Source organism: Chironomus tepperi, unplaced genomic scaffold (assembly GCF_022539635.2).
Source record: "Chironomus tepperi strain 1889 unplaced genomic scaffold, CSIRO-AGI_Ctep_v1 contig_453, whole genome shotgun sequence".
Classification (NCBI taxonomy): Eukaryota; Metazoa; Arthropoda; class Insecta; order Diptera; family Chironomidae; genus Chironomus; species Chironomus tepperi.
The window spans coordinates 610,590-628,714 of record NW_027226575.1 but is presented as its reverse complement, the minus strand read 5'-3'; the positions used below and the strand labels follow the sequence as shown (position 1 = coordinate 628,714).

At 31.4% G+C, this 18,125-nt stretch overlaps 1 protein-coding gene across 2 annotated transcripts in view; it reads left to right on the top strand.

Moving 5' to 3' along the window:
* Positions 1-1,000: 1,000 nt before the first annotated feature.
* Positions 1,001-18,125, top strand: part of LOC139098763 (uncharacterized) — a 41,272-nt gene continuing 24,147 nt past the window's right edge. The window contains exons 1-3 of one of the 2 annotated variants that reach the window (XM_070651056.1): positions 1,001-1,181; positions 6,990-7,578; positions 17,032-17,141. In XM_070651056.1, the coding sequence (XP_070507157.1) occupies positions 7,521-7,578; positions 17,032-17,141 (168 nt within the window). In that variant the 5' untranslated portion in view covers positions 1,001-1,181; positions 6,990-7,520. Of the gene's footprint in view, positions 1,182-6,974; positions 7,579-17,031; positions 17,142-18,125 lie in introns of both variants that reach the window. The other variant, XM_070651055.1, reaches the window with a different exon arrangement.

Below are 18,125 nucleotides of genomic sequence, written 5' to 3'. Positions count from 1 at the left end.
GCACATTTTTGATAATAAAAAATAATAAGAAAGATGAAGGTAATTTAAAGCTTAAAAAAAGTTGACCCTTTCCTCATATATTTTGGCGACAAAACCACATAAAGGTAAGCTAGCGAGGTAAGCAGGCAGGAAATAAATCGATAAAATGTAAATATATTATTGTGTGAAGAAAAGAGAGAGAAATTTGTGAATGTTGAGCAACAGTTACGTTACGCTTTGGACATTTGAGCTATTTGTATCATTTTATGTTTCCAATGTTTGCCTTGTGTACCTCAAACACAACACAATAAATGCTGTTTCATGAAAGCTCATGCGCTAAATTTTCTCCTCTTCCGTTTTGTGCCTTTCCGTCTTTTCCTTCCATTAACAATCAAACATTGTCATCAACTTTAATGTTTTCAATTCATATAAAATATCTTGGTATGGTGTGCAACAGGCGATAGAAAGCTCTTGCTCATATATCCAATAATGCATGCACAATAATAGAAATTGTTGAATTTTAAATTTTTATCATGTCATGAAAATGACATAGAATGACGGAAATATTCAAATGAGTCATTGTCATGACAGACAATGTACAGAAATTCCATCGTCATGTACTGAATGTGTACTTAACGTTTATCAATATTATTAAGCATGTAAAATTAAAATAGAAAGTTTCATGACAATCTCACTGCGCATGTGTCGTGGAAAAAGCTAAACTTTGTACATTGAAACATGGCAAGGATGTAAATACAGCAACCATTCCTTTCCCTTTTCAATTCTAACATAATAATAATAGTACAACCGACCGACCGAGCAATGTAGAAGCGGAAAGAATAATTTTCCATTCAACAGAGCAGTGCGACGCTTTCAATGTGTTAATGTTGTTGCTGTTGCCTTTCCCACGCTTTTTTTATTGTGTGTTCTGCTGCTGATGCTCTTGCTTTGCTTTTATTTTTTTCCCCCTTTTTTTTATTCCTCTCTAGTAATAAACAAAAGCTTTTTTACACCACACGAATACGGTGTGACTTAGTCAAGGAAACACTTGCAGAGTGATAGGAACAACAAGTTGCTTTTTTCTATCGACTTTTTAGTGAAATTTCAATTTGTTCTATAAACGGACGCAATTATATTTCTGTTCGATGATGATAAAATAATGTGAAAAGTTTTGTGAATGGTGAAAAGTTTTAAGTGATAAAGTAAATGAAGCTGCAGAAATAAAAATTCATAAATTATTAAAAGTTCCTTCCTGGTGATTTATTTCCCCATTTCAAAAATACAATTCTCATCACTAATGAATAATAAAACAGCGAGAATGCTAACGGAACTTATTAATTTTCACATATAACGTGGTATTTTTAAAGTGCTGTACAGCACTTGATCTTGTTACACGCTCTGGCTAAGTGTTCTTGAAACGAAAATATTATAGGATATTTTTATATCTTTGTCAGTCCATTAATAAGCTTTAAAATCAAAATCGTATAAAGTTTATGATCTATGAAAAAATAAAGTCGAATTATTTCATAAAAAAGGTCGTTCGTGGCTGCTCATTATAGGTGAAAATGTAATCATTCATGGCTTGTGCTGTCGATAGAAAATGAAACAAGAATATTGTGCTTTTGACGTTTCATGTAGGAATTAATGAATGGTGGTTGGAAATCGATAGACATGAGGTTTTGTGATTGTAAATTTCGATAATTGGGAATTTTGATTAAATTAAGGTTGACTGAATTTTTGTGCATTTATGGGACAGTTTGAAATATATTAGGGGTTGTCAATGATCTTAATGAAAGGTAGACTTGACTTAATTAGGGGTTTGAACCTTGTCTTTGGGATTGAACAGAGCTCGAAGTCGACTCAAAGACGACAAAGTCGATTTTATTCGTAGTCGATTCGACTTGAGTTGGCCTTGCCATGCAAAATCCGTGTCGACTTCGAGCTCGACTTATAGTCTAGTTTTTGGTGTCGTTTCGAGATTTTTCTAACAAATTTTGTCCATTTTTCCACAAAACAATTTGATTTGAGTCACTAAAAACTGGTGACGACGCTCTGTCAAATCAAAGAGCATAGATATAATCAAATGACTTCTTTATCTACCACATTATTTTCAAACATCACAATTAAGCCCCCTCAGGGTCCCCCTAAACATCAATGAGAAAAACATCTTTATAGTCAATATTTTCAAAACTTCAATACCCATCCAACCACAACGAATTCTTAATCAAAGTCAAATTTGATTTAGGTAATAAAAGTCAATAAAATGAAAAGTTTTTCAAAGAAAAACAGTTTCTTGTAAAAAATAAAACAAATTTAATTATGAAAGTCAAAAAAAGAGAGACGACTGATGGGGGTAAGAAAACATTTTAATCAGTAAAAACTTTCAAGGTTAAACTTTCATCCATAACACATGTACATCGAAAAAAATGCTTCATGTGTAGATGTGGTGGAATCTCTCCTTTTTATCAACAGGTTCTTTTTCTGCTCTGCCAATCTACAGCTATTGTGGTTGTACGGAGACACAAAGTTTATAATTCTTGTTAAGCGAAAAGTTTTTCATAATTTATGATTTAATCACATGCTCAAAGCTCATTAATTTTTAATTATTTTGATATTCTATATGCAAAGTTTTGTGATAATAGGTTTCCTTAAAGTATCGTCTTCATCATAATGTGACAGTTTAAACGGAATTTACTTCTTCTTGTTGCTATGTCAACTTGAATTTTGTTATGACTTTTAACAGATTTTTGACATGGTAAAGTTTGACAAGCCATCGTACTGATCTCCCGAGTGATACGGTGCCGTAAAAATGAGCTGAAATCACCTCTCACGGTGCTGTAAGAACAATTCGCGTGTTTCGTCAATAATACAACATATCGATGTCCTAGCGAGCATGTTGTGCTGTTAGGGTCCTCTAAAAATCTCAAACGTCCTTTTAATGCCATTTCGAATCCATAAAGCCAGATTTCGATATGCAACTAGTAGAGCGAACTTCATTATTGCCTTAATTGAGCTTTGCATCCATTTCGATTCCATAACCATGCATTTACTCATTTTGTGTCACTCCAGCTACAATTCGCAAATATCTCTTAAAGTTAATCCAACACCACAACATCACGAACTTTAAAATCTTGAAGAATAAAGCAACAAAAAACGGAAGTTGTCTGAATGCTTACAGGTATTTGAAATTCAAAGTTAAACTTTGACTGTTTCCGACAATTTCCATCTGAAAAAAAAAATTGTTTTGACTGTAAGCGACTTGCTAAAAGCCAGATGGTATAGTCGTGATTGTTTTTAAGTAATATCAAAACAGAAATGTGAATAACAGAGCTCTTGTCTAAATCTACAGCACTCCAAAAATGAAGCGATACTCAGTACAAGTGCCGTTGAGGAATTTTTAACAAAATCTCATGCAAATCTGCTTTCCGAGAATGTTTTGTTCATTCATAAAAGGTGCGAAATCATAAGCTGTGAATGAATAAAAGCACAAAAGAAGTGCTCGATTCTCAGTAATTGAATATTTGGATCTAAAAATATGTGAATCAAAATAATAACTTGACTGTAGAATCATAGGAATGGAAAATATTATTGAAAATATCGATCATTTTATCAGAAATTAGTTAGCAGCGCTTACTTTCGACAGAGCGTATAATTTACATCAAAAATTATATGTCCATAAATAATTTTATGTTGATAAAATATGGAGAAAAAAAGTATTTCTATTTATAGCTGGAAAATTTTAGCTTTAGCTACGCCCACATGACTAAATTTAGATCCATATATCGATGTTAATGGAATAAATAAGCTATAGATTGTATTGCATTTCATATGCAAACGACGTTTATCATTGTTTCGTGATGTTGTGTATATATAGTTGTTGGGACTTGTCTGTATCGATATTTGTGAATGAACAATAAGGATAACAAACTGACTGCATGATTGAAGCGCATGACTAGTCCCAGGACTTGTCTACACGCTTTATTCTAGTCTATTTTATGTCGATTATCTGCTCAACACAAAGTTGATTTTAGCAGGCATATAGAATAGTCACATGAACTTCTAAATACTTAAGCAGCACAATATAGTCACTAGGGACACTGAAGTAGTCTCAACAGTAACAAAATGGCTGTTTTCGGCCCATTTTTCTGATGAATTATGAAATTTGCCGCATCGTCCTGTTCAATATGCCTACCACATCTACTGTTGTGTCATCCAGTTCCCTAGTATTCTTCTAGTATTCCAGAGTCATATCCCCTATAAATTATTTTAATTTCGATATTATATTCGCATTCATTGACATAAAAGCGAAGAATTTTTGATGAGTCTCATAAATGCAAAAACATTTTGTGCGTGCAATATCATATACTAAAAATATAAAGCTCATTTACAATTCCAAATCTTCTTATTACAATTTAAATGAGCTTTAGCAGACTCCTCACAATTTTGCTCTAATGATTTTACAGTCTTCCCATGCCATGCGAAACTGATAGGATTAAATTATAATAATTAAGATTCATATTATTGTAAATTATGTTATTTAATCGTTTCGTTATTTGCATAGAAAATTTTCGAGTACGGTAATAAAGATTCATGACTTTTGATGATGATAAGCTTCAGTGAAAAAGTAAACTTTTGAATATTTAAGTTATTTCAAGCGGAAATGTATGAAATAATTTGTTGTATATAATTTTTTGAGTACATAGGATGCAGGCAGGGATTCAGAGGAGGTTGAGGATTTGAGGACTTGGCTACGCCTCAGAATGATTCAAAATTGTCAGTAGATTCTTAGAGCTAGGCTCAGTTTGAGAAATTCTAATCTAATTTCAAAATACAAGGTCATATTCGAAATTAAGACAGTCCTCAGAGTAGAGCGAGCAACAAAATAAACCAAAATATCCATAATGAACTCCAAATGAACTCGTAATTTAGGATGTTAAAAGAAAAACATTCACAGCATACAATTGGCTCTGATAAACATAGCATTTACAACAGAAACGAACCTGCAAGATTTCTTTCATTAAAATTACACTCAGCATTAATATTAATGAATGCTAATATTAATTAGCAATATAACTGTAACAAAACTTGTTGAATGTAACGAATCTAAACAATCAACAGACCAGGTAAACTTTACTGAATTGTAATTAAACAGGACAAACTCTTAATTTTATAGAATGTAAATGAAATTCAGTTTGACTGCTCGTTTTTAAGCTTTTATATCCAACATAATTAAAATTATATTGGATATACCAGACATGTATGCTAACAATTGTCGTTCAATTATTTAGTGAAATTTAATTACGAAATAATTGGCACTACTGACCTTTATAGATCAGCAAGTGGAATGAGCTTATGCAATTGGACATCAATAAATGTCAGGATTTTTATATATGAAATCTCAACAGCATAAATTATTTAATATTGGTAAATAAAAAAGATATCCGATTATCATCAATAGTCAAGCCTTTCAAAAGCAACACCTGTGGATTGAAATATTTTGCTGGGGATTAATAATGATTATCACATAAAAATAAATGCAATGCAATTCAATATTTATTATTAAGCCTTTTTGAATCCATTGAGAGGTTTCATCACCATCACTTAATGACATTATCATTAAATATCGATTGAAATTTATTTTCCAAAAGGCTAAAGAGCAACCGAGAATAAATATTAATCATGAAAGTTTGTACAACTGTGATTAAGGTTTCTCATGTTATTTTTCTATAAAATTAATTTTAATGAATTGAAATGTTGAGATTATTTTCAAATTATTTTAATTAAAATTATCACGAAAATCAATAGAATTTTGAAATGGATCAACAAACAGTTCAGAATTCAGACATTGGCATCTTTCTGCTCAAATTTCTAGATATGCCTCTGATTTTAAAATACCTTTGAATTCATTTTGCACACACACATGGCATTTTGTAATATACAGAGCTTAAAGTCGACTTGGATCGACTTTTCCACACAAAATTCAAGGCTTTAGAGTCTAGACTAATGCATCACTTAGTCTAGTTTGACTATTATTGCAATAAGCTCATACAAAAAGTATAACCATTGATCATAAAGTCTCACTAAGGATTCTCGAGACAGAGACCATGACTGAGACTGAAACTATGAGGAATTCCCATGAGGTCTCTGTCTGAAATGTTCATTGAAGCCAAGACTTTGGGACATCCCAAGTCTCACCAGTATATATTAATTTTTATATTAATTCCGAATCATAAACTGTCTAGCTGTGTCTAAAAATGAGCAAAACATGAAAATTCATTATAAGAAGCCTCATAAATATATCCTTTTCTCAAAGTTAAGTCCCATTGGCACCTAGCAACCATAATTTAACTCCATTCATTTATCAATGCTTCATTTCTTATATAAACTAGAGAATATAATCTTATTTATAGAAGCAACCTACATGAAATCTCAAAAAACAACTTGTGTAGAATTAACAGCATTTCAAATTACACTTGATATATCTCAAGTAAGGCATTGTACATTCAAAATGTTACCAAGACAATGTACAAATGTAATCAAAATCACACAAGTTTATAAGTTAAAGCCAATTTATTTGTAAGCTATAAAAAATTAGATTTCTGATGTTTTTTGAAAATATATAATTTAAAAACTTTCTATTGTATATCCCCAACTCCATGAAATAAATCATCAATTTTTGTGGCTTCATTGTACAAGATTTTTCATTGTTGTGAAAATTTCACGCATCCATTGAAACTTTTAATACAAGTGATGATCTTGTAAATTTTCATTAAAATTTTTATTTTTTCATCGCTTTTGTAAACTTTATCTACAATCTGTTAGTTCTACCCTCGGAAAAATGAAAGAATTTTCCTTTTATTATTCATCTTTGTAACGAAAAAAAAGAAGCCATGAAAGGAACATCAGATTGAGAGAGAGGGAAAAAAAGTCATAAGGAAGCGATTAAGTGAAAACTTTTAATTCATTTTTCACTTATTTTTCTCATTATTTTCAAGTGTTCTGTTCTGTAGCTAACAAAAAACAAAGAATGTATATAAAAAAATACGAAAATCTGTAAACTTTTCAAATTAATCCTGAATTAAACCATAAAGAATGAGAGTGTAAAGACAGATTTCTGTGATGATTAATATTCCAAAACTCAAAAGTGAAGTCAAATTAAAAATAAATTTGTATGTGATGACAAATTAGCTGTTGAAAAGCAACAGAAGTTGTGAGAAGCAGAAAAAAAAACACGGGCACAATTGTGAAAATTAATTTGAAGCGATGGAGTGAATCATGTTGAATTATCATCACCATACTGTATAGCTATATACTCATACTAGTTTTCTGCTGTTGCTGAATGCTAAGTTAAATAAAAGAGAGGAAGACACACGAAAAAAAATTAGAAAAAGTGAAGACATATAGATACAGATAGGAAAAGTCGAGGCCAAAAAAGAAGCGGAAGCAGATGAGAAAGACATTCGCATACACAGATAATAAGTGAACACAGAATAAAAAAAATTTCTTCATTCATGACCAATAACAAAAAATAATGTCACGTAATGATAATGGATAAACTCTGGATAATCTCATTAATTCTATCAACTGCTCACAAAACCAGTAAGTCCTTCCTTTCATTTTTAAAACATACTTCTTATTTTTACTTTACTTTATTTGCCTTTGATTAATAATATAATGTAGATAGAAAAAGTAGAAATTGATGATGATGAGGAAGAGAAAATTACGCGCGCGTGTAAATTCATAAGTAAGTAAGTTGAGAAGGTCGCATAGTAACGCGTGATATGCGTGAAAAAAAATGAAAGCTATCATGAAATCTGTACGCGTCTGTCAGACACTTCCTTACCATCATTATTTCTTAACGATAAGAAACTTCTCAATTCATCGTTTGACATTTTACTTGACTAAAGAAAACTTGTGAATGGAAATTGACTTGTGAATTAGATTTAATATTTTACGTGCATACGATAAGCCACAACTTTCATCAATAGACTTCTTTTTTGTCAATTTCTTTAATGATGGTGGCCATAAAAAGCGATGCTGATAATGATATTCATTTTTGTGGGATCACGTGTAAACGTATGGATTGATGTAGGACCTAATGTAAATTAATCTTCAAGTATTTTGTGGATAAATCAGGAATGAAGTCTGCGGAGAGATTTATAGGGTCAAAAACAGAGTTAGCAGGAATTTGGGAGTCCGGTCTCAAGATAAGTAGCCTTTAGTTTAGAATCCTGTCAACTATAACTTACTTCTCTAAACTAGACATTTGCTAGACATTATATTAGTTGTCCACTCGGGTCTTTAAGGCTACATGCTCAAGTAACGCCTAAATCGTCAGCCACTAACTATTTCAATTTGATATCATTCTTAAAATACCCAAATACCCGCTAAGTTGCCCTATTGTCGCCATGGCAGCTGATTTCGATCCATTTTCAGCAAAAAATGCGATCTTCTGGATTATGCTGCTCCAGATTCATATAATTCCAAGCTAATCCCAAATACAATAAGAATTAAGTTATTAAGTTCCTTTTTTGGCTTCAAAGGATCAAATATCAAATTTCTCACAGCATAAACTCACACCAAAGTTACTCATACAGGTTATGAAATATGATAGACTCCAATCTACATCATGAATTTTGAAACGCTCAATAGTTTGCTTCGCATCAAGGATAAATCATTGCCGAATATTTATGTTCCTAAAATAATTTATGTATACGAAAAATAATTCGAGAGATAAGAGGTTGAATCTTAATTACAGGAAGGATAAGATGATGAATAAACTACAAAAAACATTGAAATTTACCATAGAATAGAAACTAACAAACAGATTTGAATTAGTTTAATCGCCAACCATTTCATTGTAATTGCCTATCCAACAGCCTTTATGGTAATTTCCATGAAAATTCAATTTATACCAGCAAATGAACAAGAGGAAATTAAGGCAAAATAAAGAAAAATTTCTCATTCATTATAATAACCATTTATAAAGCATGAAAAATAACACTATGCAGTAAATGAGGTGTATCTAGGCTCAACAATGAACAATTGAATGAAGCTCTCTCTCACACTTTATTCACACATATATGAGTTAAGGATGTGCCATACTATAATAATAATAATTTAATAATCATAATTGCTTGTAATATATGTGAATTATGTGCTTGTTTAATGAAATAAATTGGCTAGGATGGAATGTTAAGCGATATGAAAGAATCATATTACGCGATGATTTATACAATCTATTAGCAAAATGAATTTTTTTTTCTTCTCTCCAGTCTTCTTCGTTGCTTTTTATTTTTTTGTTTCACGCTTCAATATTATTAGCGGTTTGTGCTCTAACCTTTTTATGGGAAGAGAAATGTTAAAGCTTTGAATACAAAAAATACAAAATATTATGTACACGGGAAGTTTCTGCGTGAATGAAAGAAAACAAAGACGAGGCATACACACAAAAATAAGTCAACAAGAAGAGTTGAACTTTTCACTCTCACGAAATGGTTGGAAAATTTTCCGCATAAACAGCATGAAGACAAGAGAAATATATATAAACAGAAATTGTTTATTTAATTTTCTGAATATTCTTCAGCTATGATTTTTTGGGGAAATTTTAAGTAGAATGAGGAAGGGTTGGGATAATTTCAAGTTAGTTCCAACAAAATTGAGACGACAAACAAAAATTTAAATTTTAAACATGTTGAGACATCATCTAGGTACTATATTGCTAGGATATTATTCAAATGCAAAGCAAATATTTCCTAAATAAACTTTAAAGTCAGAAACATGATTTTATTATTGTAGGGAAGGAAAATTTCTTCAAGCTACTTTGGAGTTGTGAGGATGTTTGGTCACTTGAGCTTTTTGAAGGATTGATGCGAAGTCGCCAAAAAGGTGCATCGGGGTTACAATTTCAGGGGTCTTTACCCTTCTTATCGGACAGAAATCTCCAATTTTCCAATAATAATCCATTTAACCAGATTCAACATTTCAACATTCCCTTAAGTTGCTTTCTTTGTACAAGTTGATTTCAGGAATGATCAGTTGTAAGCTAGACTGATTGTGGGGCTAGGGATGGTAAGGCAACCTTTCCGACAAGGTATTTTGCATAAGCTTTTACCAAAATTTTACTCAATCTTTAGAGTATTTATCTTGGCACATATATTGGTCTCCACTGGAGTATTTATCGATATCAGAGAATACCACGAGAAGGCGTACACTTGACATTTGGTCAGCATTGGAGTGAGACTTTTCAAACTCTCCAATTACTTCAAATCAAATTGGACGTCACGTAACATCTAAGCAACCCCAAGTTTGATAAATCTACTAAATATGAATATACCTTTCATAAACATCAGAGTAAGACTTCCTAAATTCCCCAATTACTTCAAATCAAATTGGACGTCACGTAACATCTAAGCAACCCCAAGTTTGATAAATCTACTGATCTCAGATCCTAGAACAAAATGTTAAGATATCAAGAAACTTTTAGTCAAAAAACTTTTCATGATGTGTTGATAAAAAAAAATAAACTCATAAAAAATATTTTTAGAAAAATTTTGATTCATGAGCTCACAAAAGATATTTATGTGTGTATATCTCAAGGGTTTCATTTTCTCCTGTATATAATAGTTGTTTGGCAAAACTTTTATGTTTACATGAACTGAGGAACGAAAAAAAGATTCTCAATCGATAAGAAAATTTCACAAAGATTTTTTATAATATGATGAAAATTTTTCATCATCTCCCCTTTTGTGACAGAATCAGGTAATGAAATTTTCACGCTATATCAGCATAATAAAAGAAGCGAAACAACGAAAATGATGGGAAAGAGTATCAGTATCAAAGTGCCATAAAAATCACTTTGAAAAGTACTCAGCAGCTCCACATTATTATTCTTGATACTATTAGCAAACACATCAGAATCAGTTTCGGTTCTTAGCTGTTCATAAAGAGCATTCATCTTGATCATATCTGAGATTTTGTACTCATATTTTTACTACTTTTAGGCTTATAGAGATTTTTTGTGAGGCTTTCACTTTTTAGAGCATTTTTTCTGGGGTATATTCAGGTTTTATTTTGACTAGCGGATTTACTGAAGAAGAAGAGTTTTGGATGGATGAATTTTGGGATACATGAGTTGAGGAAGCATGAATGAATGTAGACTTTCTTCTAATCTTAAGCATAAATGCTTCCATATGCTTTAAGAACACACAAAACATTGGAAAAAGTAAAGCCAAACTTCAGATTTCTTCATAGTAGACTAACTTTTCCGATCGATAATAATTCAAATGTCAGAGAACTATTACACATGTATGCATGCTTAGTCTAAAAATAAACTAATCAATGACTGCTAATACAGAGGTTAAGACTGAATTCAAGAACAAATTTAATAATATGTCAAACTTGTCATACTTTCCGAAAGACTTTAGTGTGCCGTAGGGTATAATTTGAAGAGAATCTAAGTTGATATCAATATGGTCCTGTATAGTGTTCTATTCACATCTCAGAGTCCCCTAACAGACAAAGAGACCGCTTTTAGGTACAGTAGTGGCATTTCTGGATCATGAAAGCATGCTCATTGCCTGTTAGGAGTTCTCACTGATTACGATATCTTCAATAAGCTACAGATAATAGAAGCCAAGGCTTATAGAGCTTTACCTCAACATAGTTCAGTTCATTCAACTTAAAAACGCTTTTTCCTCAATTATCATACATAAATCCCTAATATTGTCCTTAAAATACTCTTCTAAACAATCCAAAAATCACAAAAGCTTAACTACCTTACAAAAGTTCCAACTCAGAGTGTATTTTTAGACATTTTCAGTTCTTAAACTTCCACAAGACGATTACAGTGTCGGTAATGTCGATAACAAAAGAGTAACTATGTACACAAGCATGAATAAAGCATGTTATTTTTCCTCATGAATTGAAAATGTTTGAAAAGAAAAAGACTTTTAACAGGAAAAAAAGTTTACACAGAAACACGCTCGTCTGCTTCATCCAGGAGCTTGTATGTTTCACTCACGACAGATATATCAAATTTAATATCAGTCTAAAATTCCAAAGCCGCCACCTTTTTTTCTCTTCCCTTTTAAATGATATCATAAATTACGTTATATCATGCAAGAAAAAAAGCTTCCTCTATTACCTCATATATAAGACTTTATACTTTCACATCACACACATACTTCGTCTTTCCATCTTCTCACTTTCTCTTTTTCTTCCTTTTCTCACTTGCTCATACTCATGTTGCATACATTGAATATTAAAAAAAGAGAAGTCGGATGCTCATCTACACGAGTATAAGCATATGCATGCATGAGATAAGATAGTTAAAGTCGATGATAAAAAAGCAACATAAGTCGGTGTAAGATTATCATGAAAGTGTAATAATATCCCATTTCTATAAGATGCGGAGGGTAGAGTTGAACATGAATATGTGTGGATGTATTTTAGCGTGTTTTTTATGACAATAGAAATTAATTGTTTAATTCAAGGAGAAACTTTAATGATCTTGATGATTTTATGGATGTTTCTAGTGATTCGTGATGTTACTGATGCTGTTGATGTGTGTACATTTGTGGAGATTAATTGAGATGAAGAAGAATGGGGTTGTAAAATGAGATGGATGTTCTTGACATTGAGATGAATTTCGGATTTCTAGTATGTCGAACTAGAAGAATTCAAACAGAATTCTTATCGACTTCGTATGCTGATTAAAGCTTAAATCTTATCTAAAAACTAGCCCTAACAGGAAAAGAGACAAATTTTAAGGATCGTAGTTGTCCTTCTATAGCGTGAAAGCTTGCTCTTTGCCTTTTTGGGTAGAAGTCAGCTCGGGTGGACAAGCATACTTAATAATTAGTTAAATACAAGTTAATGACTAGTTATAACGATTTTTTGTCCATTCGAACTGTCAATGACGAGACTCATGCAGATTAAATGGATATAAAGCTACATGATATATTTGCATGGACCAGATGAAATCGTATCAAACTCCTAAAGCTGTATATCATTCATTATGAGCCATGAAAACATAAAAATTAGATTAATTTGTAATTTATATTTTATGTTGTTGCCAATTTTGCCCAAATCAGCAACAAAGCCTACAAACTTCCAATTTTAATCAACATATTATTTCACTAATGAGTCAGTCCAACATCAAAAAAATATCTCCCGAGTGTCCCATTCATGACATGTGCATATTTAGCTATGAATAATTAAAAATTATAATATATCTATCAAGTACAATGACTATTCCTTCTTCCTCTATCTTTTGTCATTAAAGTCAACTGAAACCCGCAAATTAACTCGTTAAAATGTTTTGAGAAGAGTGTAGAATGGACTCATTAGGGACTAAAATTTCACAACGCGACAACATTTATCATGTAACATGAACCGTCATGTTTAAGATATGATAAATTCATAAAAAACGCCTAATGATATTAATACGGGTTATTAGCACAAAAAAAAAATGGTTTGATAGAATAAAAAACAATTATTTTCCATTAGAGCTTTTAAGGCACATGAACACGAAAAATGGTTCTTGTTTTGGAATAGCGTGCCATAGGACCACTTGTGGATAATATAAGAGGTTCTTTTAAAAATAAAATATACTTTAAGATAATTAGTTTAGAAAATAATGGGAAGGAAAGTTGAGCAGTTGTTCAAGGCTTTATGAATGAAAATAGACTTTAAAAGTCAATAAAAAGTTTATATTTTTTGGGTATAGTTCAAGATCCCAATATTATATCCCATATTTGATATCAAATTTATATTTATTTTCTTCTAAAACTCATTGTTGATTCCAACTTTTATGTCATGATGTTCACCATAAATTTATGTCATTTATACAACTTAAGTCACTCATAGTTTACCAATAATAGCAAGAAAATTCGTTTATTAAAACCAAGAAATGAAGAAGAAATACAATTTTATGGTTTTCATATCACTACATTTATGACTCTCTTGATATTATTATCAAATTATGTTCTATACATACATCAAGCTATAACTTTTATTCACTTACCCATTCTTGTGTGTTTATTACATGCTTACATATTTACAGTGTGACATTTCGTCCCTTTTTTAAAGCAAAAACTTTATTGTCATGTCTGTGAAAGATGTGCAAATGAAGGAAGCCAGTCAAATGCTTTGAGGCGTTTGATTGACGACAAAGTTCAGTTTTTTTTTGTGGTTTATTTTGTTGTTCCAAAGATTAATGAGTCACAATGTGGTTGTTATCAGATCGAAAAATGTCAAAGACTTTAAATAAATTTTTCGACCCTTTTGAGTTTCTTGCTACATATTTAAATGAGGACGTTGTGGATTATAAAAGTTAAATTTGGGTCTTCTACGATAAATAGGATTTTGAACTAAATTTAACAGTATATAAAAAGCTTTATTTTGAGTTTTCTTGTCATTTTCGGAAAAATCGATGAAATACGAGGGAAATAACATTTTTTCAGGACATGACAAACAAGCTCTCGAGGGGGGATCATGAGAAACTTTAAAATTCCACGTGCTGTAGCATCCTACATCCTTGTCAGATCTTAACAAACATACAGCAAACTTCAAAAACAAGCAGTTTCCTTAAATTTTTGTTCACATCCAAGGAAAATATTTGTGAATGGCTTAAAAAAGCAAGAAAATTTATTAAATAAAGTTATCCATTTACTCATTCATTCATCTACAATATAAAAGGTCAATTCGGATAGAACAACATAAAGTCTATGTTGACGATAGAAAAGAAGTTGGAGCTATATTTATGATGTTAACAAATTTTCCATTCAATATAAATTTTATTATTGGAAATTGCTTAGTTTTTGATGCTGCAAGATGGTAGAAGAATTTTTATTTTGTTGCTTAATAAAGAAATACAAAATTTTGATCCCTCCTACGTTTGTTTGCTGAGGGATATTTGTACAACATTGTAGGAGATTGGGATCTATTAGAGTTTGAGTTTTTTGGGTAAATGTTGTTCAAAATTTTGGTATTTGAATAGTTTAATGTTTAGTTTGGGATGGCTGTAAAGTGACTAATTTGGCAGAGGATGAAGTCGACTTGGGTTTTGTATGGAGAAGTCAAAGAACTGGCTTTTTAGTTCAGAAAGAACAATAAGGTACACAAAAGTGGCTCTTTACCTGATTAAATTTAAATTGGAATCAACTTAAAGCTGTGAAATTCAGGAGCTTTTTTCATATTATTTTGAGAAATGATCAAAATTCGATACTTACTTGGCTTTTAGGTCATTTGCGATCCATGACTTACCTTGAATAACATCAGAAGCTGATTCATTGCTAGTTACTGCTTGTCAATCGCCAACATCAAGTGCTATAGTAACAACTTCTATCCTTGAGGATTCAATATCTATTAATTCAGCAATGCTGCTAGTCATGAGCGTTGCTATGAAGTTCTTGTAAGCCAAATCCCACCATCGACAGAAATACTCCTTCAATTTGCTCCAGAAATATCTAACTACGCCCATGTCACAATTTAAAGTTAACCTAATTTTGTACATAAAAATAGAATGTTTAAAAAGCATGAAATGATACAACAACAAGTTGTTATCGTTCCTCCAGATAACAAATAATCTTTCCCTAAATTTCGAAATAATTTACCGATCGCAATGCTTAGTTCCGTACATGTTTTTTATTTTCAAAAAAAGTATATAAAAATAGAATCTTCATACACCCTAGCATGTGTGTAAAATTGGATATGGATTTTCGATTAAGCTCCTTTCACTCCTGAATAAGACGTCAATTGAGGCAAAAAGGGATCAGGATATATTTTTGGGAAATTAAATTATTATTATGAAATTTTTAAGGCGTTGAAAACTTTTTCGATAATTCAAAAGTCAATTGAAAAATATTTTTCATCCCTTAAGGAACGAATCTTTAAGAATTTTACAGAATAATACACATTAAAGCTTCACATGTTGGTTGCAGAGATTATTTTGGGGTTTAAATTGTCATATACCTTAAAGAAAGGACATTTTCTTTAGTTTGGATAGGAAAAAAATTAAATCAGGTCAACTTCATATTGGATTGTAAACATGACTCACTTTATGACAACATGTGACTATGAAAATGTTGATATAAGGGATTTCTTTATAATACGGTGGCATTAAATTATATGCCACAAAGTTTTATCTAGAAAATCTACAAGTCAACCTATATATTATGGATTGGATATATTTTTATAGAATTCTTCGTAGATTATACAGGAATGTAGGCGGGTTTATATTACGGGAATGAAGTTTTAATACCTATGGGATCTATAATTTATGATGTTTAATATTTGAAAAGGTTCGAGGTCAAATATTGTGTGGTATGTCAAGAAAGGTGAAGTTAGAAGCTTTTTGGTGTGTTTTGGGAACAATTTAATCTCGTTTGGTCAATCTTATTACTTACTTAATTACTTTGCTGGCTGTGGAGATCAATTGCGATACTTGGAGTCCCTCAGATTGCGCTGTTTCTATCAGAAGCCTCATTTCAAGAGTTATTTGTGTTCAGAAATGTGACCCTAGGCTGACGTGACTCTGACTTAGTACCGGATCGACCTGTGCTATTCTGAATTATTTCAAAAATTGTCAGATTCCTCCTGTATCAAGAATTATCCCTAATAATTCCAAAAAATTCATCTCCATCCACAAAAAACGAACTTACTTCCGAAACATTGATGTTTATCTCATAACATATTTATCTATTTAGTAACTCAATAACTTGACTTTTTATGTTAACATTCATGTAGATTCTTATTTACTTATTTATTTTCAATTTATGTGTGAATAACATGAGAAAAAAAATGATAATGATCAGAATGGAAATTCTGTTGAACACAACAAAACTTCGTGACAAAAAGCAAAAACAAGACAAAAGAAATGAGTAGCAGAAGTATTCAATAGCATAATAATGTTAAGAAAATGTATTCGTTTGTGTACACACATGCATGATTGTGTATATAATGTTACATAAACATAAACAAAATTAAGAAGAAAGACACTTAGGAACTGAATAAAAAAAAAAATTGTTTCCTCATCTTATTTCTTTCCAGATGGACAATCGAATGTGGAAGTTCAACTGATAACAAAAAAGTATGTTGAGAAAGGGTCGAGTGTCACACTCTACTGTCGACATAATGTTGACTTGGATAGTCTCTATAAGGTACGTTTGGCCATTTACTATGTCATTATCGCAATCTACAATCTATTTTCCATTTCTCGACATCTATTTACTCATACAATATTTCCTTTTATTTGTTTAATCGGATAAGATGTGTATGTAGTGTGGCAGAATAAATGGAATGGTGGATTCGGACAATGAAGAAGATATGAAGTTGAAATGGGAAAGATTTTGGAAATTGTATTGATGAGAAATTAGACTAAGATGTTATCTTACTCAAGTAGTGTTTAGATCCTTCACAATGGGATGAATTGTTTCTGATGTTTTCTCATGTAGACAATGCTTAAAGCAATAAAATTTTCTATTTTTATGGATTATTGATTTGTTTTTGGACATGACAAGATGATCTCGAATTTATAACTTATTTGTATTGAGTACAAGAAAATGTGATTCTGATTTTCAGCTGATTCTGTATTACAATTTATTCCTTTCAAATTGATACAACTGTCAGAGCTTTTCTTAAAAATTGTCAGAACTTTTTCAACAGATCCCCTCCTACTAAATACTGAGTATCGTAAGTCATATGTCACTGTCATTTTCTATGATTTTATTGAGAATCTTCAAATTCATGATTTATTGCATAGGAGCATCCCCTAAAATTTAGATTATGTGCAAGAACTTCCAAGGTTAATAATGATAAATATACAGTGATTGTTTTATTTGAAATATGGATAATCAATTGCTTTTTGGAGGCATTTCCAGTTCATACAATCTTCAGTTTACATGATAATGCTCTTGACTTGCACACTGTGATAGAAATGACTGCAACTTCGTCCTTAGGCCACAGTGACTCCAGCTCTAGGCCAAATTCGATGATTTCGAAGCTCACGGCAGAGCCAAGCCGTCCTGAAGCCGGATTTTTGATCATCTCTATGCCCTGTGCTTCCTGGGGCTCAGTCAATGTTGATGATTAAATAGATTTGAATTAACACATTCCAAAAGTATTGAATCTATCAACAATCAGAA